This window comes from Falco punctatus, assembly GCF_963210335.1.
Source record: "Falco punctatus genome assembly, chromosome: 16".
NCBI lineage: Eukaryota > Metazoa > Chordata > Aves > Falconiformes > Falconidae > Falco > Falco punctatus.
Window position 1 is genome coordinate 1,812,664 of NC_137596.1, and position 23,305 is coordinate 1,835,968.

Consider the following 23,305-nt stretch of genomic DNA (forward strand, 5'->3'; position numbering starts at 1 on the left):
TCCCATCAAGTATTTATCCATATTGATTAAGATCCCCTCAAGTTTCCTCTTTCCCAAGCTAAACAGTCTCAGCCTTTTTCAGCCTCTTCTCATACCAAAGATACTCCAGTCCCTTCACCATCTTTGCAGCCTGTCACTGAACCCTCTCCAGTAAGTCCATATCTTCTTTGTACTGGGGAGCCCAGAACTGGACACAGCGCAACTCCAAAAGTGGCCTCACCAGTGCTGAGCAAATGCATTTTAAGAAAATTGAGCTGTTTTTTATACTTTGAAAATCAACAACGAATTATGAAAAGTACCTATCCTGATTTACAAAGACCCAATTGTTGTAACAGTCTTAAAATTTATCTATAAAGAAAAAAATATTTTGATTCAGGACCTTATGAGCCTGATGATTCTAGAACACATAGAACAGTCAAGAGTTTCTTTACATGCATTCTGTCCTGGCAAACAATAACCTGATAAAGTGATAGGCATTTGTTTCAATTCAAACTAAATCAAATGGTCTATCCATTCTAAGAAATTAACCCATTTCAATGGATTTCCACATTATTTTCCACATCATTCTACCAAGATTGTACTAAATCGAGCAACCCTCAGTTTTTACAACACAGCCTGCAGATCTCTGTATCTGTCTTGTCATAAGATCTAGGATGCAAATAGCTAAAGGATCAACTACAACACATACCATGTTACTGTCTCTAGCCTAAACTTAATTTTCTTGCATCAGATTTACAGATATAGGGCTTCATACCTGCCATTACGAATTGCTAGTAGAAATAGTTGTAGGATCAGTTTCAGCCATTCTCTGGTTTTGGGTCCCTCTGTGACCTGGCTTTAAGCCAAGTGATGCCAAGCTTACCACTGACTCCTCTGGACAGTCGGAGCCTTCCAGACCTTTAGTTATGCGAACAGGGAAGAAACGCAGAACCTGCACTGTAGAAAGAGTCAGCAATTATAGGCTTGAGCTGAAAATCTCTCCCTTATTTGTAAATTTGAGGTCTTATTTTGAACTCACAGTAGTGAGTTGAGACATATTAATCTTCAGGCACAAGCATCTTATTTTCTTCAGATGTAACATGGCTCCCTTCTTTTCTGCTACAAATATGTAGGTCTGCATGATTACTAGATATCCATGCTAAGTATTCATTTTCTAAGTGTGACGGCTTAAGAATTTAGATAACTCATCCAGCTATTAAGTACAGTACTATGTGAATATACCCCACAGCTGCTGCTTCTTCAGAGGAGGACTCTGCTATCTTAAAGCAATTTGCACTTGATTAGCAGGATAAACCTTCCATTGCCAGCCATTCTCCAAAAATCAGCTTTCCCATTAGCAGCTGCCTAAAGATCTGAAGTTATCAGGACAAAGGCTATTGATGCTCTACATTGGTCCAAACAATAGTTTTGCTAGAGTACCCGTAATACATATATATTGCTTGTGATAAAACAACAAAAGCAACCTCAAATGCCAAAGCCCAAAATGAGGTCCAAGAAAATGCTATAATGGAAGCTGCCAGGTAGCCTTGGTCATTTTCAGATACATCATCATCTACCCTCAACACGTTTTGGCTCAGGCTTTTCTTTCATTTATCCTTGGAAGGTGTAGAAGCTGCAAGTATGATTCACCGTATGGACAGCAATTACCTGCCTTGTCATTGTCTTCTTAGACACAGTGGAAGCTACTGGACTTGAACTGTAAGTGAAAAAATATTTTCATCCTAAGCACATCCTTGATTTTCATCTTCTCCACTTCCTCTGTGCACCTATAAACTAAAACCCACAGAAAAAAAAAATCTCATTCCAGTACGTGGTAGGGACGGTCTCAGACACTTACAAATGCGACGTATCAGAAGGGCCTGAAAGCCTGCCATTTGGCTCTCAGGAACTTCAAAAGGCATCGTTCCTAATGAGCAGCTGCAGTAGGGAAGCTGCATTTCAACACCATGAACTGAAAAGGGCATAATGGCACTACCGCCAAACCCACCTCATTTACATCCCTTTGCATCAGCAAGGGCTCTAAACGATGGTAATGCGTTTTCCTAAACAAAAGAAGAGACAGCCAGCATAGATCTGACCTTCAAATTTGCTTCTGTGATTTTTATGTCTCAAAGTCTATTTGCCTGGTGGCTCTTTTTTTCCCCTCCAGGACTTGAGAGTGTTCTGATGAAAACCGACACACCAAGTGCTATCAAAACATGCGCAAAGGACACCATGCAGGAAAGTGGCGATGCCTGGGAGCTGTAGCTCTCTCCAGACACACCCTCAGCCCAAGTTACTCGCAGACATTCTCCTCATTACAGAAAGCTATTGTAGTAAGGCCGACCACAATTCTGTTTCCTGATGGTTTCCAAACTTTTCTATTTGCAACTGAGCTGCTTTACTTAATCTCACATTTCAGATCTTCGTGAGGGCATAGAATTGGGAAAACAACAAAGACACCATCTTTTCACTACACCTGAAAAATACTGTTAACAGCCCCCACTTGAATTTTCCTGATAGTTCCCTGCATAAAATCTGTGATACGCTTTCAAAGAAGGCAGCATCTCACAGTCCGATTACAGAGGCATTTCGGGAAGTTCATAGCATCTCTCTTACTATTTGCAAGTTGTGAGTTAGAGTACAACAGAATTGTTACCGATAGACCAAATCACGCTGAAGTATACTGCCCTCCAAAACCAACGCTTCAAAAGCCATACAAGAAAACCAAGGAGAAAACCAAGGAAAAAACCCTAGCATTGTGCACTGTCTACACACACAGTACCACCAGGTGTGTTAAATAATAGGTAAAAATGCAGGGTGGCCTTTTAAATGAGAAAATAAAATGCGCTTTTGTCTCTTACTGAAGCTATTTTTCTGTTCCTCGCAGACTGATGGCAGCAGATGCAGCATCCCCTCCTCCTCCTCCTCCCCCATCAATTGGTTCTGCTTTCCTGCCAGCCAGTGAAGGCAAACCCATGGCATTACCCAAAAAAACCAACCAACAACCCCAACCCAAAACAAACAAACAAACCCTCCGTAAAAACATGCCATTCTCCATCAACCAGAACCCAATAACTTATACCCAATGGCAGAAAATTCTATCGCCAAAATATGCTTCTGGAGAGGAGCCAAGAAAAGTGAAGGCACTTTCAGTCTGGAAAGCGGCCACAATCTTTAACACTTAAAAACTGGGTATTCATTAAATTACTATTGTATTAAATGTCCTAAAAAAACCAAACCCAAACGAAAACCCACCCCCAAAAAAATGCAACAGTCAAGTCAGGACTTCTCAAGTTCATAGATCAAGAGGATAACGTTTATACAAAATACTCCGTATTATTTAAGAAACCGTAGTTCTCAGGATGTATAGGAAAGGAGATGAGCCATCTGTTGTGCCTATAAATCAGCTTCTAAATTACAAGAGAATGTTTTAATTTATTATTAGATTAAATAAATCGTCACTATCACAGGCCACAGGAATACATGCCAAATGTGGAATTATTCTAAAAGGCATAAAGGCATGCTTTTGTTCTGAACCTACCACATAACCGTCACTCAAGACAACCGTCCCTTCAGGGATTCTTCACTAATAAACATCTACCTCTCCCCTCCTCTTACATTTAAGCTACTGTAAAGCTGTAGTTAAGAGTTTCTTTACTAGCATCATCATAGCTGCTCCCCCTCTTTCACTGACATCTTCAGTATCGCAGCTTCCAAAGCCCAAAGCAACAGCCTTTCTCCCCCCATTCACAGACCATGGCGAGGTCAACTGAGAAAAAAAAAAGGCGGCGGCACAAGCTTTAAACAGACCAAAGCATCCTTCAGCATGGGAAGCACAACTGACGTGCTAGGTGCTGCTTTTACCATAAACAGTCTGCTGCTTTGTTCTAGCTTTTTAATATTTTATTTGGGGTTTTTTTGTGTTCTCCATTTTATGCTGATTTAACAGTCCAGTTCCAGCTGTGCAGCTCCCTAGGCACTCTACACATTCATAATTATTATTATTGGATAAACATGTATTTGAGTGGGGCAACAGATGATACGCAGATAATTTTTCTTTGCTTACTCCCATCTATTTCCCCTGAAAAAAATGCTTTATTCTTCCCTCCCACAGCTGAGAAAGCCTGCGTGAATGTGTCAGAGAGGCGATAGCTACAGGATCACAGATAGTAGTCTGGCATCTTATAATGGTTGAGATCAAGAATGTATGCGGAGACGGTGATTAGAGGGCGTGGCCGAGCCAGATGCAGAGCTGGCTATGGGAAGAAGGGGGCTGGAAATGGAACAACAACCCCCCCCTTAATTGTTATATATCCCCTCTAATAAACAGTACTGTATTTTTTTTTTTTAATAAAAAGAAGCTATGTAGCGGTGTACATGACATGGGAGTGCTGTGTATCATTAAGAATGGGCGTTGCGCTGATGTTAAACAGGTGGCTCGATTTGGCAACAGCCCTGAGCACACTGGTGGCAATGGTCCGCCATGACGGGCACTGGAATTGAGCCAAGAACAAGACAGGAATTGTTACTCCGTTAGTAAAGCTCCAGCAGAAGCAATCGCTTGAGGTGATAAAGAACCACCAGCACGGGAAGGAGGAGTTCTGGTAGTTAAGGACCGCAGCGAGGCGAGGGGCGAGAGCACGCCGAGCAGCGAGCTGTGCAAGCAGCGCGCCGGGTGTGCAGCAAGGCCAGCACGCCGCTCCCGGAGCTACCCCGAGCCCGCGGGCAGCGGGGCAGAGAGCGGCTTCACCCAGGTCACAGCCGGGGCCGCTGCAAGGAAAGGCAGGGACAGCGTGAGGCTGAGCAGCAGGAGCAGCCAGCGCGGGGGCTTTAGGCCACGATGCTCTCAGGGGCCGTGGGAGCCCCCCAGGAGCCGTGGGACACGCGCAGCCAGGAGCTGGGGACACTGCCCTGCCGGCGTGGGGACAGGGCGCGGGGGGCACCCACGGCCCCGCTGCCGGGGGCTGTGGCAGCACAGGTGTGACCGTCACCGTGCCCCGGGCCTTCGCGGCCGTGGGTGACCCCAGGGGCTCACCGGGGCCCCCGCCTCCCCCCACGGCAGCATGTGGCCCAATCCTGCACCCCTGGCCCGCAGCACCCCGTGCCTTCCCCGCTGCGCTGCCAGCCGTCTTGCTCTCCCTCCGCTTCCCCTCCCCTCTTTTTATTTCCTTTTTCTTTTCCTTTTTCCTCCTCTCCTTTTCCTTTCCTTCTTTCTTCCTTTCATCTTTTTCTTCCTTTCCTTTTATTTTGTTGCCTTTTTCTCCTTCCATTTCCTGTTTTTCTTTTTTCCTTCCTCTCCCTTTTTCCCCCCTTTCCTTCCCCCTTCCTCTCCCTTTTTCCCCCCTTTCCTTCCCCCCTCCTCTCCCTTTTTCCCCCCTTTCCTTCCCCCTTCCTCTCCCTTTTTCCCCCCTTTCCTTCCCCCTTCCTCTCCCTTTTTCCCCCCTTTCCTTCCCCCTTCCTCTCCCTTTTTCCCCCCTTTCCTTCCCCCTTCCTCTCCCTTTTTCCCCCCTTTCCTTCCCCCTTCCTCTCCCTTTTTCCCCCCTTTCCTTCCCCCTTCCTCTCCCTTTTTCCCCCCTTTCCTTCCCCCTTCCTCTCCCTTTTTCCCCCCTTTCCTTCCCCCTTCCTCTCCCTTTTTCCCCCCTTTCCTTCCCCCTTCCTCTCCCTTTTTCCCCCCTTTCCTTCCCCCTTCCTCTCCCTTTTTCCCCCCTTTCCTTCCCCCTTCCTCTCCCTTTTTCCCCCCTTTCCTTCCCCCTTCCTCTCCCTTTTTCCCCCCTTTCCTTCCCCCTTCCTCTCCCTTTTTCCCCCCTTTCCTTCCCCCTTCCTCTCCCTTTTTCCCCCCTTTCCTTCCCCCTTCCTCTCCCTTTTTCCCCCCTTTCCTTCCCCCTTCCTCTCCCTTTTTCCCCCCTTTCCTTCCCCCTTCCTCTCCCTTTTTCCCCCCTTTCCTTCCCCCTTCCTCTCCCTTTTTCCCCCCTTTCCTTCCCCCTTCCTCTCCCTTTTTCCCCCCTTTCCTTCCCCCTTCCTCTCCCTTTTTCCCCCCCTTTCCTTCCCCCTTCCTCTCCCTTTTTCCCCCCCTTTCCTTCCCCCTTCCTCTCCCTTTTTCCCCCCTTTCCTTCCCCCTTCCTCTCCCTTTTTCCCCCCTTTCCTTCCCCCTTCCTCTCCCTTTTTCCCCCCTTTCCTTCCCCCTTCCTCTCCCTTTTTCCCCCCTTTCCTTCCCCCTTCCTCTCCCTTTTTCCCCCCTTTCCTTCCCCCTTCCTCTCCCTTTTTCCCCCCTTTCCTTCCCCCTTCCTCTCCCTTTTTCCCCCCTTTCCTTCCCCCTTCCTCTCCCTTTTTCCCCCCTTTCCTTCCCCCTTCCTCTCCCTTTTTCCCCCCTTTCCTTCCCCCTTCCTCTCCCTTTTTCCCCCCTTTCCTTCCCCCTTCCTCTCCCTTTTTCCCCCCTTTCCTTCCCCCTTCCTCTCCCTTTTTCCCCCCTTTCCTTCCCCCTTCCTCTCCCTTTTTCCCCCCTTTCCTTCCCCCTTCCTCTCCCTTTTTCCCCCCCTTTCCTTCCCCCTTCCTCTCCCTTTTTCCCCCCTTACCTTCCCCCTTCCTCTCCCTTTTTCCCCCCTTTCCTTCCCCCTTCCTCTCCCTTTTTCCCCCCTTTCCTTCCCCCTTCCTCTCCCTTTTCCCCCTTTCCTTCCCCCTTCCTCTCCCTTTTTCCCCCTTTCCTTCCCCCTTCCTCTCTCTTTTTCCCCCCTTTCCTTCCCCCTTCCTTTCCCTTTTTCCCCCCTTTCCTTCCCCCTTCCTTTCCCTTTTTCCCCCCTTTCCTTCCCCCTTCCTTTCCCTTTTTCCCCCCTTTCCTTCCCCCTTCCTCTCCCTTTTTCCTCCCTTTCCTTCCCCCTTCCTCTCCCTTTTTCCCCCCTTTCCTTCGCCCTTCCTTTCCCTTTTTTCCTTTCTATTTCCCTCCCTTTTTCTCCTCTTCCCCCCCCCGCTTTTTTTGGTGTGTGTGGTTTTGGCTGGTTTTTTCCGACAGCTGCTGTAACCGCCGCCCCGCGCGCAGCCGCCCGCCGCAGCCCCAGCCCCGCACACGCACCGCTCGCAGGCGGGAGGGCGGCGGGGGGCGGCGGGGGGGGGCAGGGGGCGGGGGGCGCCCCCGCGGCGCAGCAGCATCCCCGACACTCACAATGAAGCCGCGGCGACAACGCGGACCCGCCGCCTCGCCCGGCGACACACCAACACAGCGCGCGTCGCCCCCTCCCCGCTCCGCTCGCCCCCTCCGCCTCCCACCTCCATTGTCTGCGATGCACGGCGCACCGAGAGCCCCCCCGGGGGGGGAGGGGGGGGGGCTGGGGGCGATTCCTCCTGTCGCACCCACCGACAGCGACACCGGAGCGCAGCCGCCCGCTCCCACCCTTCTCCCCCCCTCCTGTCAGATTTGTCACATTCGCAGCGCCCCGGTCCCCGTCCCCTCTGCGCGGACACCCGCCGCCACAGCCCCGGGCGCGGCTCGGGGGCGGGGGGGACCCCACCACGGGCTGTGCCCCCCCGGCGCCGGGCAGCGGGGCCCGCCCGACCCCATTGTTCGCCCCGGCCCCCCCGCCCCGGCCGTACCTGCGGCTCCGAGCAACACCAGCGTCCAGGGCAGCAGGGCGGCTAGCAGCATCGCAGCCGGCGGAGGGGCACAGCGCGCCGCTCGCGAAATACCTTCTTGCTACCGGTCAGAGGAAACGCAGGTGGCTTCTTTTATATTTTAATTTTAAATTCTCTTCCCCTAATTCTCTTTTTTTTTTTTTTCTTCTCTTTCCCCCCCCCTCGCGTCTTCCCTCGCCGCTCCTCCCGGCCGCGCTCCGGATCCGTTACCGCGCGTACTCCCCTCACCGCGTCCCGCCGCCGCCGCGCTGACTGACAGGCGGCCGCAGCACCGCGCCCAGGATCCCTGCGCCGCCGGCCGGGCGCTGCGCACGGCACCGCCGCCGCCGTGTCCTTCCACCCGCCTCAAATAGTACCGCGCAGCCCGCGCCGAGGGGCGCTCCCGGCCGCCTGCGAAACGCGGAGCGGATCGCGGAGCCGGCCTGGTGAGGAGCCTTCACCGGCCTCGGCCACAGCGGGCTTTTTGGGCGTCGTTTATTGCTTAAAAAAAAAAAAAAAATTGAGGGATTATCCAGCCAGCAGGAATTTGGGCAGGGGGTTCTCCTTCTGGGCTGGCCGGCACCTGCGGGAAGGCAGGTGGGGAGCGGCGAGCGCAAGGGGAACGCAGTCTGGTCAATCCCCTGCGCTTCAGTGGGGGTTTGTTCTGTTTGGGGGGCCAGGGCTCGCTCGGGGACAGCCGAACGCGGGGCCAGGCGGTCCTATGGCACCGTTTTGCCGTTCTCAAGTCTGGTGGCCAAAGCCACGGAGGAACTGTGGCCCAAGAGATGCTCCGTGGAGCCCCAGCTGCGCAGGAGGGAGGTTGCCCACCCTTGGGAACCGTTTCTGCCAGGCTTGCCTTCACAGGGCTGCTCGCTGGCCCTCTGGCCACCCCGGCTCCCGCAGACAGCGTGCCAGAAGCCTCCCAGTCAGTTATGGCCATCCCAGCTCCCACGATCTGTGAAAAGCCCACGACCAGTTGCAGATACCCCCTGACCAGTCACAGCCACCCCAGTTCCCACAGGCAGTGGTCCATCAAAGCCCCTGACCAGATACAGCCACCCCAGCTCTCACAATCCATGAAAAGCCCCCCAACCAGTTATGGCCACCCCAGCTCCCACTGACAGTGGTGCATCAAAGCCTCACAACCAGTTACAGCCACTCTGGCTCCCACAGACAGTCTCATCAGAAGCCTCCAGACCAGTTATGGCCATCCAAGCTCCCACAGTCCATGAAAAGCCTCCCAGACCAGTTATAGCCATTCCAGCTCCCACAGTCCATGAAAAGCATCCCTGAGCAGTCACAGCCACCCCAGTTCCCCCAGACAGTGGTCCATCAAAGCCCCCTCACCAGTTATGGCCACGCCAGTTCCCACAGACATCCCATCAAAGCCTCCCGCCCAGTTACGTGTCTGTCCGTGCATATATACAGAATATTCAACTCATTTTTTACACCACCACCCACGGCAGCAGCTCTTCTTCCTTGGAGCTCCGGGAGGTGGTGGGCGCCTGGGCATGGCCCCAAAGGCCATGCGGATCCTGTACTGGGTGCACAGGAAAAATGGTGAAAAGTCAGTTTGGAACAGGGTTTACACTGCGATCGGCAAAGTCTGTCTTTTCCAGGCTATCGTGTCCCAACAGTGCTCCTCCAGCACCCCCCCAAACCACAGGAGCTGCTGAGAGCCCTCCTGGCTTGAGCACAGGATCTAATTGCTTTGGACAAGGGGAGCTGTGCTTTAAGGGGGAGAAAGTTCTTTGAGGAAAAAAAAATAAAATTAAAATGTAAGCGTTTATTTTATTCAGGTGTAGCCTACAGTCTGTGTTTTCCTTTCATTAGTATTAGAGAAAAGCACTTCAACTGAAGTAGACCTTTGTCATAACATGCAAAAATAATTTTCTTGGTTGGCTAATTGTAGTTGCTATTTTAAAATGAAATTCAAAATACCTAGGGTACGTGTGAACACGTAAGGACTTCTAATGGCACAGAGGCGTTGTTAGCCGAAAACTGCCAAGTAGAAACCATTTAGGCAGAAGACTTCACTAAGGAAACAACACCCTTTGACTACAATGTGACACCAGTATTTCAACAATATTTTACCATAGTCAATCCACTCCAGTACTCTGCTGTTAGTGGCCTGAAGGATTGTTCCAGGCCAGATCACGTTATTTTATCCTTTTCTGTTTGAGAAATCCCTTCCCCCTTGCCATTTTATAAAACCCCTTCTCTAAAAGAAAAAAACAAAATTACTTATTGCACTGTGATTGAAAACATGCCTTCCCTGCTCCTCTGGTCTGCCGAGCCCGTGGCCCCATATTGGATTGATTATCCGCAGGGAGCAACCTTGCTCAACTGTGCCACAGGCTGGGGCTCGACTCCCTCTTGCTCTCCCAGTTCATACCAGTCCCCACCATTCTGCACACTTGCATTCTTGGGCTCTGCATCCCTCCTGGCCCCCAACATAAAGTCACTCATCCAGGGAAACATCGATATTAATTTTAAGTTTTTCCGGTCATGCAGATGCTCAGCTCAGGCCATTTTGGAACAGAAAGCCAACCTCTCGCCAGGAGTATTTGGGATAAAAAAACCTCAGAAGAAACAGAATCCTTTACCTTGAAAATAGTAAGCCGATTTGTGGGTGCGTGTTAGATACTTTTCCTCTTATCATAAGGAGTACGCTGAGTTTACATCAATTATTACACAGCTTCAGCAGATTAAATCAACTCATGGCTGGATCTCCACGGAGAGGAGAGAGGCAGGATCTCCACCATCCATCACACCAGGACACCCTGCGAGACTCCCACCTTGTTTCTCCATCCTTCCAACTGCTGGTTGACAAATGTGGACAAACATTGTGTGAGCCATCTGCTTCCCCTTGGGTCTCCCCCTCTGCCATCGCCCTTCTCAGGGTAGGGGACCCTCAAAGCAACCCCAGAAGATCACAAAACATGGTTTCATGAGATGTGGTCTTTTTCCAGACCAGCTCCACTGGCTGGCTTTCTGGCACTAGGGAATTCCGGAGTCTCTCCCCAGAGCGGTTAGATAAACTCTTTTGCATTCAGCCAGATTAGTGCCCGATCATTTCCTACGGAGGAAAGGGACCAAGCTGTCGTGCCGTTATTAGCACTGTCAGAAAGAGTTTGTAGAATTAGTTCTAGTTCCCAGAGGCCTTACACAAGTGTCTATTTCTTTCCACTCACCTCAAAGAACATCTAGATAGACAGCTACCTTGTAAAAAGTACATTTATAGCATTCATAATGAGAGATCGTGGGAGCACACAAGTTGTGTTGAATGAGGAGGCTACAGCACTAACTTATAAGATGCAACTGTCCATTTTTATAAACTGCAACTGAGATTTTTCTGTGAGACCTCAGTCATCTTATCTACAAAAAAAAAAAAAAATAATCAGCAAACCAGCAAAGTACTTTCAGAACAGTAGTGTTTGTATGTGTTGAACTATAGTCTCATATAGAACATTATATGAATCAAGGCAGCTCTTTTCCCCCAAAGCTGACATTGCATAAAATTGGAACGGAGAGATATGTGAAGACAGACTGTACATACAACAAATAGCATGAATTATTACATCCTGTGAGTAGCTGTTTGTGTTAGATACCCAATATTATCTTTATTCCTATTAAGCAATACATTAGTCTGTGACATAGCAGTGTTAATCCTCAGGGTAGGTAAAGGGGAATACTCACACGGGAGCCAGTGGCGTAAGAAACATCCCGAGTCCTCTCCAACTTGGTGGCAGAGCAGAGTACAGGAGTAGCAGGGGGCACCGCTTCACTTGCGGCGGACTTCCAAAAACATCAGCTTTTTTCACCCTCTCTTCAAAAGATCTGACACAGTAAAGACCCCAAATGTCTGCTCTGAACTTAAGCTTCTAAGCAATTTAAAAACATAACTGGATTTTATGATGAGAGTCCAATAGAGTTCAGTCCCCAGCATTTCCAAATTGAAGGAGACGTTCCAAGTACAGTACCTGAAATATCTCCCTTTATTTTGCTGTTAAGAGATGTCTATGGGCTGTGCCCACATATTTCTTTCCCTTGATCTATAAAATAAAAAGGGCAAAACACACAAATCAATAATTGAAACACAAGTTTTAATTATTGAATTAATTAGGTACTTTGCATTGAAGTGAACGGGAAATTCAGAACAAGTTTTCTCCCAGCCTTACAAGCAGCAGCAATTAGTATCTACCAAATTAATGCCGCTACTTCTACTGTGCAAATACAAGAACAAGTGAAGTGGAGTTTTAATGATGCAGGCATCTCACAGGGTAGGTACAGCTTCAGCATCACCGAAAGATTGCAAAATAACCCTCCCCATCGCCAGCACTCCCCTTTTCCTGACATAACTGTTCGCTGGCTGGTATTTGAGGAAGGATTATTACCGGCTGCACTGGAAATTCTCTATGACATTAAAGCATCGTGTGGGGTCAAAAGAGGCCTTCAGCTGCCAAGCTAAAAAAGAAATAACATAGCAGACAGTTGTGCTTTGTGTTCAGTTTTTGAGAAGAAAAGTTTACAATCTAAAATTGCTACTGAGGTCAAATCCCAAGATTCAAACCTGATGCAACAGGACAGTAATAACCGTTGCTACAATGACAGATGTTGTATCTTGCTGATCATTGAAAAGCAACAGAAATTACGTTCATCAACATGCCGCTTATGCTGGCATCATTATGGAGAGACAGTCTGCAAAGAATTACTTGGGATTTTCTGTGGGAACCACTAGACCCAGATTTATAAACTTCAAAGTAGACTTATTACTTCTTGGTAGGCTCCAGAAAATAGGCGTAATTAGTGGCACACTGAGGGAATGCGCTTCAATAGTCTCTCTGGCCAAAGTGTTATTCTGTGCTGTGTAGGTATTTATTATGATGGATAACAACACTATGCAAAATGCACCTCAGATCAATATTCTACTTCACAGCTAGGCAATGCAAGCAGAAGCAGTCCCTTAAAATACCCTTCTCTGTCACAGATCGTTTTGTAAGTCTTAATAAAGAAAAAAAAAAATAATAAGAGTATCTCCCCTTCCCTCTTCAGGCAATAGACTTTACAAAACTAACTAGTAAGGCTTTTCTGGCGATGTCATAAACCACAAGAATGAGGATGAAGTAATCTGAATTCAAGAGGTCACGTTACAATCCAGAAATTCAGAATCTTGGCATTAAAAACCTCGATGTTTTATCTCCGTACCTGGAACAAACTCCAGCATTGATCTCAGTGTTTGTCCTGCTCTGGGACTTTGCTTGCCACATCTGGGCAAACAGGGAATTGTTCTGTGCACAGAGCTATGGAAATATGCACGTGACCGCTGCTAACCAGCTAACTGGTGAAAGCAGCCAGGGAAAGAAACTCCACAAAGACTGTCTGTGGGTCTGACTCCCAGTGGAAATGCCATCAACAAGCTAACGGCAACCCTAAAGTTACCCGGCAGTTACTTCCCATGTAGCTTTGGAAAGAAGTCTCCCATTTTCAAAGTTAAAACTTGAAATTTAATGTGTATGCTTCCATGTATAACACCATTACTCTTCCCGTGTGCAGTAAATGTCTCATTTTAATCTTCTTAATCCATCCAGGCAACCCTGATGCTTCGATTCAGAGGAAAGAAAGACTCTCAGCTGATCAGAAACACAGAAAATCAGGGGGCTGTAAAAAGTACATCGGGATGAATTGGCTGTTCTTTGGCATCTCCCCGTGGTATCACCAGTGTTTGCTTTAATTTGAAGCATTTTGATCAGCCAAGGCATTTAAAGCACATCCATCACCCAGTGCCTCTAAATAATAGCATAACCATCACTAATACCTAGCTATTTTAAAAGAACAGCTGTTCTAGTTCTGCTTTTATTTATACTAATGTCAATTAGAAGGCTCGCCATCATATTATGTGGAGTAATAGATGTGTAAAACCAGTATATGCAAAATTAGAGTAGAAGAGACTAAAACAGGGTGTCTCCGGCTAAACATTTGGTAGCAAGCAATAAATGGTTATCTTAATTGGAAAAATCCGTCCCTCAATCTGCTTTTATTTTAAAAAAACAGTATAAATATGCCTGACAGAAATGTTCAAGCGCATATGAAAGCTCTGAGAAACCATATTCTATCAACACGGAGCTCCGTTTCACATGCAGACCCAAGCTAAACAGATTTCCACCCACCCCCCCAGAAATGGATCTAGAGCACAAATGACAAGTGGACTCTACTTAGCAATGTAATGAAGCTTCGCCCATCCCCCAAGAGGAAACGAGTTGTCCAAGAGACAGCCTAAAAGGGTCTTCTACAACAACACTTTGCTCCTCTTCTTCCTTACCGCAGGAATGGTACCTGCTCCTTTCAGAAGAGGGCAGAGGTAGCTCCTTTCCAGCCAAGGCTCCGCAAGGTGGATCTTGCCAACCTTTCCGTTTCTGTGGAAGAAAATTGTACAAGTAGGTGACATAGCAGAGAGAATAACGCAATGGGTGGAGGGGGGGTGGTGTGCAAGTTATAAATAAGATGTAAACATCTGTCTCCATCAGAGGGAGAAAGCAAAAGCATAGAGAATAAACAGAGATTTGAAATATTGTAATTAAAAAAATATTGTAGTGTAAAGGAAATACAATCTTTAAGAAGCACTAAAAGCCCTGCAAATAATTTTCATGACGTATTTTGGAGAAGACCCATGGGCGCTGTAGCCTGAGGAGCCTGTCAGTCGCTGGGGATTTTCCCCCGTAGAAGACTTAGCGCTAAGGAGCTTCACGCTCAAAATCCCTTGCACCCGGTCAGCAGGAGGGTCTCCAGCTTCCTACCTGGAGCCCTCCCCGTTCCCCTTCATTTCTATTACTTACGTCTTACTCTAAGAGTAACCAGGGGGGGCTTTGTCCTCTGCCGTCCCGCGAACCCTTCAGCTGTGTCACCAGCTACAGAGCTGCACCCACGCTGGGGCCAGGTCCTCCGAAACAACGCGGGCAGCGCCGTGCCCGGGACTTTCCTCTGGCTGAAAGGTGACTAAATAGGATTATGCTGATTGCGTAAAAAGCCACAGGTAGGCAGCCACTCCAACAGGAAAAGGAAGAATTCCATTTAAAAAAAAAAAAAACCAGCCCAGAGCATAGTTTAAGGCAACATGCAGCATTTCCCCTGCCTTTCGGGGTTACCTTCCCCTTCCTCAACTTTTTTAGTTCCAACTGGATTTAAGGCAGAGAAGAATAAGGCTAGTAATAGAATCTCCCTCTCTGATTTTGTGTTCTCTCAGCCTTACATTTCTCTAAAAATACTGTAGAGAGGATAAAAATATGAGGAAAGTAGTGTTTCTATTTTTGCGTAACGGTCTTAAGATGGTGCTGAAATGCAGAGATAAAGAAAAGATCCTAAAAAATTCTTGCTGTTGAGGCAGAATCATTGTTCTTGAACTGAATATAACCTCTGCTTTATTACCAAAGGCTGGATCTAGGCTCTGGGATACAGCATATCTTGGAACCAGATCAGTTTTGAGGCAACTACCCAGGCACATCTGGGTGGTTGCCTCATTCGGGATGTTAAAGTTCGGCCATGAAATCTTTTGGCACCACATTAGTATTTTAATTTTTGCCATAGCCAGCCTGGTGGCACACACAGGGGCCAAATCCGCTTGTGGGCATCACCAAGCGATGCCGATGCAGCTGTTCCCAGTTTGAGCCACAGGATGATTCTCAAAGGTTTGCCTGATAAATCTTTCCTTGATTTTTTTGAAGGCGGTTTTTATCACGGCTGTCCTCGCGCTGTAAATCTCCAATCCAAGTTACCATAATATTAAATAATCTCCTGCACACCAAACGACAGAAAGTAAACAGGCAGGAATGTCTTCGCGGGGCATTGCCTGTTGTGTAAAGCTTTTCACATGAAGAGACGTGGCAGTTAGCACCTACCCGCAGAGGTAGAAGGCTAGCAGCAATACTAATCAAGCCGTCAAAATAGGATTAGGTGTCTCAGGTGCATGGTATTAGCTCTGTTCACCAGAGAAGTTTGGTCTCTCATGGGGTGGCCGTTAGGTAATGCCAAAACGGCTCTGTGACAGCGTGAGCAATTCCAGGCAATCAAGGTGATCCATTGCTTTTGCAGACATCTACCAGCTGCACAGCAGCAGCAGCTTTTTTGGGGGAAGGGCTGTGCTCATTGTGGGAGGAGGGGGGGGGTGGAAAAAAAATACAACCAAAAAAACCCGACTCACGAACAGTCAGGATGCTCTTTGAAGACTTGGAGCTCCTGGTCAGGTCAGACAGTCAGGGCAAGACAGTGCATTTGGCAAGTGGTTTGTCCCTAAGGGATATAGCTTATTTTGATAAATCTCGTGAAGATAAACATATCATCACACCTATATACAACTCATTGTGCAGATTTCACAGCACTCCATTAGCAGTATTGGCAAGATAGTGTAATTCAATAACCTCTTTTCTATTATTTCATATTTCTAGTTTACTCTTGGTGAGGATTGCCAATATAAAATTTGGTTTCCCAAAGTCCTTATTATTTTAGTGAAGGGCTTAGGAGAATCAAACTGGGTAATTTTTAAAAGCACAGTAAAAAACAGTCCTTGCACAGGACAGCACAGACTAAACGAAGTAAGCCACCTTAGCCGAACATACTGAGAAATTAGATTTAGTGATGTGCCTTCTGCTTCCCTATAGGAAATCTGTGCCCAGTAGGAAACTGAAAGCAGATCTCCTGAGCCTTAGCTTGAACCATGAACCAAAAGGCCAATATTGAAAGCAGTAGGATGGAATTAAATGCAACGATGAAAGATTATTTCCCCTCCCCCTCATCCACTTTACAGAAAGGGCTGTTACCATGATGTGAGTAAATAACAGGCTGACAGCCGAGCAACTGGAGCCTCGTAAGGGGATGTAAACTCACCTACTCCCCTGCTACCCACTACCCTTCCCTGATCTACGTGCTCACCGTAGCGACTTTTGCAATTGGCATTACTTTACAACAGCATCTGCTGCTGTCTGATCTAGATCCAGGAGGGTTTTTTGGTTTTAAGTATTTATTCCACCACCACCTGTAAGCACAACTGCTTGTTTTCAGCATCCTGGTAAGGACCGTAAGCAATCTGATTTCCCTGGCAGTATCTGAGACAAATTTCCACCATCCTTCATTTTCTTATGCAGAGTCAAAAGTTTTATTTTCATTGATAGAACAATTAGAACAGATGTGTGAAACTCCACATGAGAAAATTATTATGTCAACATGTCAATAACATGTCAACAGTGGACACTTGTCTGTGAAAAGCAATTCCCGAGGAGGAGCAGCAGCACAGAACATACTAGTTGTCCTGATGGTACCAGATCAAACTGCATTAAAGGATATTAAACATCATATTTCACATGACATTTAAATCTAAACCATAATTTGTTTTTGTTTTTTTCAGGTGTATTTAAAATTGCAAAGCCTTTGAAAGTGTGGTATCTGGCTCTCTGGCCAATTTTAGTTTTATTATTCTAGTTCCATTAGAAGGAATGTAAATCCTTTTCTTTTCAAAGCCAAGCTTTCATGTAAAGGTGTTTTCTGAATGAAAGTCATTGCCATTCTACAGGGCACACTCCCTTTCTATTTCCTTTTTTTTTTTTTTTTTTTTAGCCTAAAACAGCCCCTTGGGCATCCTAACCTTCATTGGCACAAGCACTATATCAGAGGAAATGACTCATAATTATACTAGCAATCAATATCTACAATGCATTTCTTTCACAGTATTACTAAGAGTCAGATATATCCATATAATCAGGCCATTAAATATAGCCATTTGTGATGTGCTTAAGTTTAATACCAGCATTTACTTTATAAAAGGTAAAGTGGTTATGAAAGTTGTTGCACTGGGTGAGGAAATCACGCTGCCAGTTTTGCAAATTTCAGTGTTATGTTTCTGACCAGGCTTCATTTCTAAAATAATCCTGCCACAAAAGAGTCTTCTGATCCTGAAGACAGCTAAAAGACTATGTGCCTGGGGTCAGGCTGATATTTCCTTAGCAGTATTTGACTTTACGTGTACATGTGCACGCTTAAAGTATTAACAAATCAGCCATGTGGTAGCAAATACTAAAGGGCCACATTTACACAATTGTAATTCCAGCTAAGCCAATGTTCTCCAGGGCACTTACCCACTTCACACGGTTCCTCTGAGCTGCTCCTCAAAGTATAACTGGAGAGCCATGCAAAATGAAAGAAATTGTTGAAGCCTACACGAATTTACTGTCTAGCTTTCAAAACGTTGCAATTGCATCCCTATTATTAGGCTATAGAGCATTGCGGGTAATATGTGACAGGAATAACGGGTTCCTGCAGTCTCTCCAGCGACGCATCTGCCTGAGCCTGCAAATGTTTTGCCCAGCTCCGCTTCCAGATTTCAGCGCAGCCATTCACTGGTGGCTGAGTAACGGGTCTGTAACAGGGGTCGATAAGATAGGGGCTTGTTGTAGTGGCCAGGACTCCCCAAACTCCGCTGGCACAACCCAGCTCTCAGTCAGCTGCTTGGTTTCTCTTTGTTTTCCCCGTAAGTCGGCATAACTATCTGCATCATGAGAAAATCTGAAGAATCCCAACGGAAAAGTAAATCTGGAGTATCTGATCAGGAGGAAGAAAATATCTGACTCAGTTCCGCTCAGAGAAAGCCTAAGGTGTGTCATAACACCCCTTCCAGGGTCACATCCTTGTTGTTTTGGCCAACAACAACAAATCCCAGTAACATTACTAGCCTGGTGATTTTACCCTCATTCTTTCCTACTTGTGCATTGCTCCGTGCTTCTGCCATGGTAGTTTTTATTCAGATAAGAACCTAAACTTCCCCAAAACTCCTCTTCACGGTGCTGTGCATTGTCTAATGAGTCAAGGGAGAGCTTTGCTTTATTCCTCTGGACAGAGCAGGAGGGAACCCTTTCCCATTGCTAAGCAACACTCCCAGTCTGGTTCAAGCAGTGGCTCCTATTTTTGCTGCAAAGTAAAGATCAAAATATTCAGCAGAGGGAGCAGAACTGTTTATTTATAGTACCTTTAACATTGCATATGGAACATGCATCTTCCTTGAGAATACTTGTTGCGCATTCAAACTGTAATTAGCTCTTCCATTCTAGAGCTCTTCTTCCTCTTACTCTTCTTCAAGCACAGTGTAATGTGTGAGGTTATTTATACCATTATCCCAGGATCAAAATAGAAATATAAAAAAAAAAATCCAGAGGGACAGGAGGTTTTAACCCCATGCAAGCCGTTCCCTATTGTGCCTGCCATGCAAGCACTGCCATGCTGTGAGCGCTCGGTGCCTCGGCACAGCCACCTTCCTCAACAAAGCTGCTAGCCAAACCTTGGCATTATTTCTGTGCTTGCCTTGCTGGCTCGGAGGCAACGCTGCTGGCTCCCAGCTCTGCCCCCGGAGCCTGTACCCACAGCACAGCTTATTAAAGGGACACATCTCAAAAGTTCTGAGCCTCAGCAGGGAGGGGTTGATGTGTCTGGAGCTGGGTCATCAGGGAGCAGGTTACCAGCTGAGGTCAAGGCACGTTACCTTTTTGCCTTTGCTGCAGGCAATGAGCCTCAGGACTTCAAAACCAAGACAGATTGTAAATCCTGTGTGACTCAAGTGCTGGCTGCTACCCTACAGCAGCTGCCAGGAGCAGGAGGAACAGCAGCACCACTATCTCCTCCAAGGAAACTTCCCTGGGGCCCATAAGAAAAACACCTCATAGAGGTGCTTGAAGGCACAGGGGACCCTGGGGTGCTGCATCTGCCACAGATTTTTCCACCAAGACTTTTGGAGAGCGGCAGCAGCAGGAAATTTGCTGTTGCCTTGTTTTACTTTGCCTTAACTCCACTTCAAGGTGCTGGATCAAATCTCAGAAGCCTGATGGTTCCCCACAACTCTTTGCAATATTTGGCTTACCTCGTCTTTTTGCTTCCCCCTGATGGTCAGTGCTGCTCTTGCCCCATCTTCACAGACACTTGTTTGCCAATTGCTGTTCCTTGTATTTCTCCCGAGACATAGTGACCACGGGCTGAGGCAGTAGCACCAGTTTACACAACATCTCTGTATAAAGAGTAACTACCAGGCAGCCCTGGGGAGGGCACAAGGCTGAAAGCTGGCATTTAAATAGAGGAACGGACCCTCCTGATGGAGCACACCAAGGGTGGGGGCTGTCTCAGCTGCCTTAATCTCATGTTAAAGCAGATGGCAGCAATAGGTCAAATAGAGACACCTGTCCCAGGAGCAGTGGCAAGGAGCAGAGGTGTCAATATCTTCACTGTAGAGCTTCACCTTGTAGGTCACTTCAGCCTGAGCTTCCAGGTACAGTTTGGCTTTTGCCACGGCGCAGGTTAACCCAGCAGTCATTCCAGAAAGCAGGCTATGCCTTTACTCTGGAAAATTACACAGATATTTAACATCAATAGAAATATATTTTTGGCTTCCTTATACAATTAATTTCTGCTCTTTGTCAAGTAGGTGAATACTGTCATTTATGTTCTGTAGCCTGGATTCAGCTCACCAGGGTTACACCAGTAACCTCAGTACGCCGAGGAGATTCACCGTAGCAGTGAAGTCAGGCACTTCTCTCTGCCCTGCTCCAAATGGGGGGAGCGAGGTATTTCGGGGTAGAACTTATGCCCCCTAAAAACTGAATGATTTTTTTTTCTTCCTCAGAAATTATGATATCGTAATAAATTACTGCTTTTTTCTAAAGTACTTTCTATAATGTAATAAAAAAACATTTCAAAATTTGGAAATCCATGTGTAACAGAAAACCTAGTTTAATCACGGACCCATCTTCTGGCCACTGCCCCAGTTTGTGGTTGAACAGCAGGGACAAAGTTGCAAAATCATTTTTCTTGGTGTAAGGGAGTGTCGTGGGTTTGCCTGGCAAGGGTCTGGTAGCAGGGGGCTGCTGTGAGAAGGTGCCGGAAGCTCCCCCCATGCCCGATGGAGCCCACTCCAGCCGGCTCCCGGATGGACCCACCACCAGCCAAGGCTGAGCCCATCGGCGATGGTGGGAGAACTGCTGGGATGATGGATTTAAGAAGGGAGGGCTGGAAATCAGTGCAAAACCCATGCAGGGGGAGAGAGGAGTGCAATGATGAGAGCAGCAGCCCTGCAGCCCCCCAGGTCAGGGCAGGAGGAGGTGGGGGGGCTCCTGGCACGGAGCAGAGATGCCCCAGCAGCCCATGATGAAGACCCTGGCGAGGCAGGCTGTGCCCCCAGCCCACGGAGCCCACGGGGGAGCAGATCCCCCCTCCTGCAGCCCAGGCAGGACCCCACGCTGGGGCAGAGGGATGCCCAAAGGGGCTGTGACCCCTGGGCAGCCCCTGGCAGGACCTGTGGCAGCTTGTGCTGGGGCAGCCCCTGGCAGGACCTGTGTCTTGTTTCCAGTTCCCAGCTCTTCGGTCTGAAGGCAGGACCAAGGCTGTACCTGCAGCGCAGCACAGGGCTCTCCCACACGTGCTCAGGCTCTCACTCTTGGGCTATTTCTGATACTTTTGCAATCCTATTTAGAGATGACCTTATATGCCAAAGTGCTTATCAGAAACAGCGCTGATTTCAAAAACTAGAGGCACAAGATGCAATTAAAGTTGACCGTAGAGAAGTTCTTAGTCTGTGTTTTTAACAAATCTGTTGAGGATGAACAGCACAAGATAAGCAGGCTTCTCCTTCAAGATAATCTTGAATTTCTTGTCACGTGAGATTCTCTTGTAGCCAGCGAAATGAACATTTATTAAAATTTCAATAAATAGGAATTCACAGAAGATGAGAATTTTCTACCTTGGAGTCAGGCGATGGTTGTGAAGCAACAAGTGCTGAGCCCTGTGGTGGCCGAGCCACTGCTCCGTCCTCACCTTCTGGTACACTCAGAGCATGAAACTACAACGGAGTCTGTAAGGTGCTAATATCAAAGGCATCATAGAAACATAGAACCATAGGATCGTTCAGGTTGGAAAAGACCCTTAAGATCATCGAGCCCAACCATAAACGAATGATACAGAAGGACCAAGAGTGGGAAAGTCAAAGGTGATGTCTGAGCAGCTATTCTTTTTCGTTCTGTGTACGATTATCGTTGTTATTCTGTGGTTCTTGTGGTTGAGTGATTTGGTCTGGCTGCAGGAACAAAGTTTTGACTTGTGTTGGAGTATTTAATTAAACAGTTTACTGACAGAAGCTTTCAAATACTACAACAACACAAACATTTAACTCTAACACCCACCTGTAACCTTAGATGGATAGACAATCTTTAAACTATGTTGATTTGCACTCTGAGAGTAATTTGTCTTTGTTTTGGTGATACACAAAGCTAGGTGTGGTGAGCTGGCATTTAGACACCTTTCTAGAATGGGAAAATAATCGGATTTATGATTAGCCAAGTGACAAAATCATTAGCTAAGACTCTTTTTCCCCTCTCTCTCTTTTCAGATGTCATGAGAAAAAAATAATTTTCAGCAATAATTTCTGGAGTTTGTCCCAGGACCTGCTCTTGGAATTGTAGTTTGAAATCAGTTTCATGTGAATTTTAGGTTAAAAGGGCAACTCACCACATTTTTTTTGCAATGCAGTCACAAGCATTTGTCCCAGCTTTTTTCTTTTTTTTTTTTTTTTTTTTCATAGTTTATGAACTCCTGTACCTCTAGACTGAGTTTCAGCTTCTTAATTGACCTCAGAAAAGAAATCAGTTTGTATTTCTGGCTGGTTTTGTGCATACTTCAGTAATATCCTAGTTTTAAATTGGTGCTTAGAGATGAATAGAGGCATCGCTTTCCATGCTGCCCTCCCCCACCTCCAGCATCACAAAGAGCCCTTGTCAGCTGTTTGGTCAGTGCTTGACATAAACAATCACAGATGAGTGCTTCAACACATTTCACCCTTGAATACTGATCGTTACACAAAGATGTCGTTTGAAATCAAACATGTTTTTATAAATGAGGAAGGAGAACAAACCTTGAAGGTGGCGTGGCTGCGGGGTGGCTTGGCGCTGGTGGCTAACAGTTCCAAAGAGCATCGCCGCCGAAGGAATGCTCGAGCCGCTGCCCACGCAGAGCAAATCGAGGCAGGCAGGGGATAATTACCTGGCTTGGGCCTCGGCCAAGAGGATTATACCAACGCTATACTTGTCATGTATAACATTATGGGATCTTTAACGTTATTAATTTATTATAGTCACTCTATAAGGTAAGAACACAGGGTTTCTGCTTCGTCCGTAGGCTGGCACCTCCAGCCCCATCAGCGTGACAACAGGTCAACGTGTGGCAGCTGGATGTGCCACTGATGTCCCTGCCGAAAGGCTCTGCACCGTGGGGGAAGGGTGCCCCGGTCTGATCCACGCTCCTGGCTCTTCAACCTGCAGGAGTGACGAGGGTCACAGCCCACACCCCCCGCTGCCGGAGCACCTGCAGCCCGTGCTGCCCCCAGCCAGGCGGTTGATTCCGTAAACTCATTAACATCTTATTGCCACCGGTTTGCTGGAGGAAGGAGGTTGCGGTGTGGGCTGCCTGTGCGTCTCACTGCACATCTGCTGCCAGCAGCACTCGCTGCTTCGGTGGCTGGCGGGTATTAATGCTTCCCAGTAAACTTGGGACATTCAGACGGGTAAAAAGGCAGAGCCCTTGAAGGGCTCTAGCCATGGCATTTGCTTCCCGCGTTATGTCTATTATATAAAGGAAAATGAAGTGGGATGCACGGTGAATAGCAATGGTAGCGCTCAGTGCTGCTGGAACTGGCTGTTCCATT

The 23,305-nt window shown here is 47.3% G+C and overlaps 1 protein-coding gene across 11 annotated transcripts in view; it reads right to left on the bottom strand.

Moving 5' to 3' along the window:
• NCAM1 (neural cell adhesion molecule 1) overlaps positions 1-19,714 on the bottom strand; it is a 170,587-nt gene extending 150,873 nt beyond the window's left edge. For 2 of the 11 annotated variants that reach the window (XM_080366744.1, XM_080366743.1), the window contains exon 1: positions 7,567-13,998. In XM_080366744.1, coding sequence (XP_080222870.1) covers positions 7,567-7,618 — 52 coding nt within the window. In that variant the 5' untranslated portion in view covers positions 7,619-13,998. Of the gene's footprint in view, positions 1-7,566 lie in introns of all 11 variants that reach the window. The other 9 variants (XM_080366746.1, XM_080366749.1, XM_080366748.1 and 6 more) reach the window with 7 other exon arrangements.
• Positions 19,715-23,305: the final 3,591 nt, after the last annotated feature.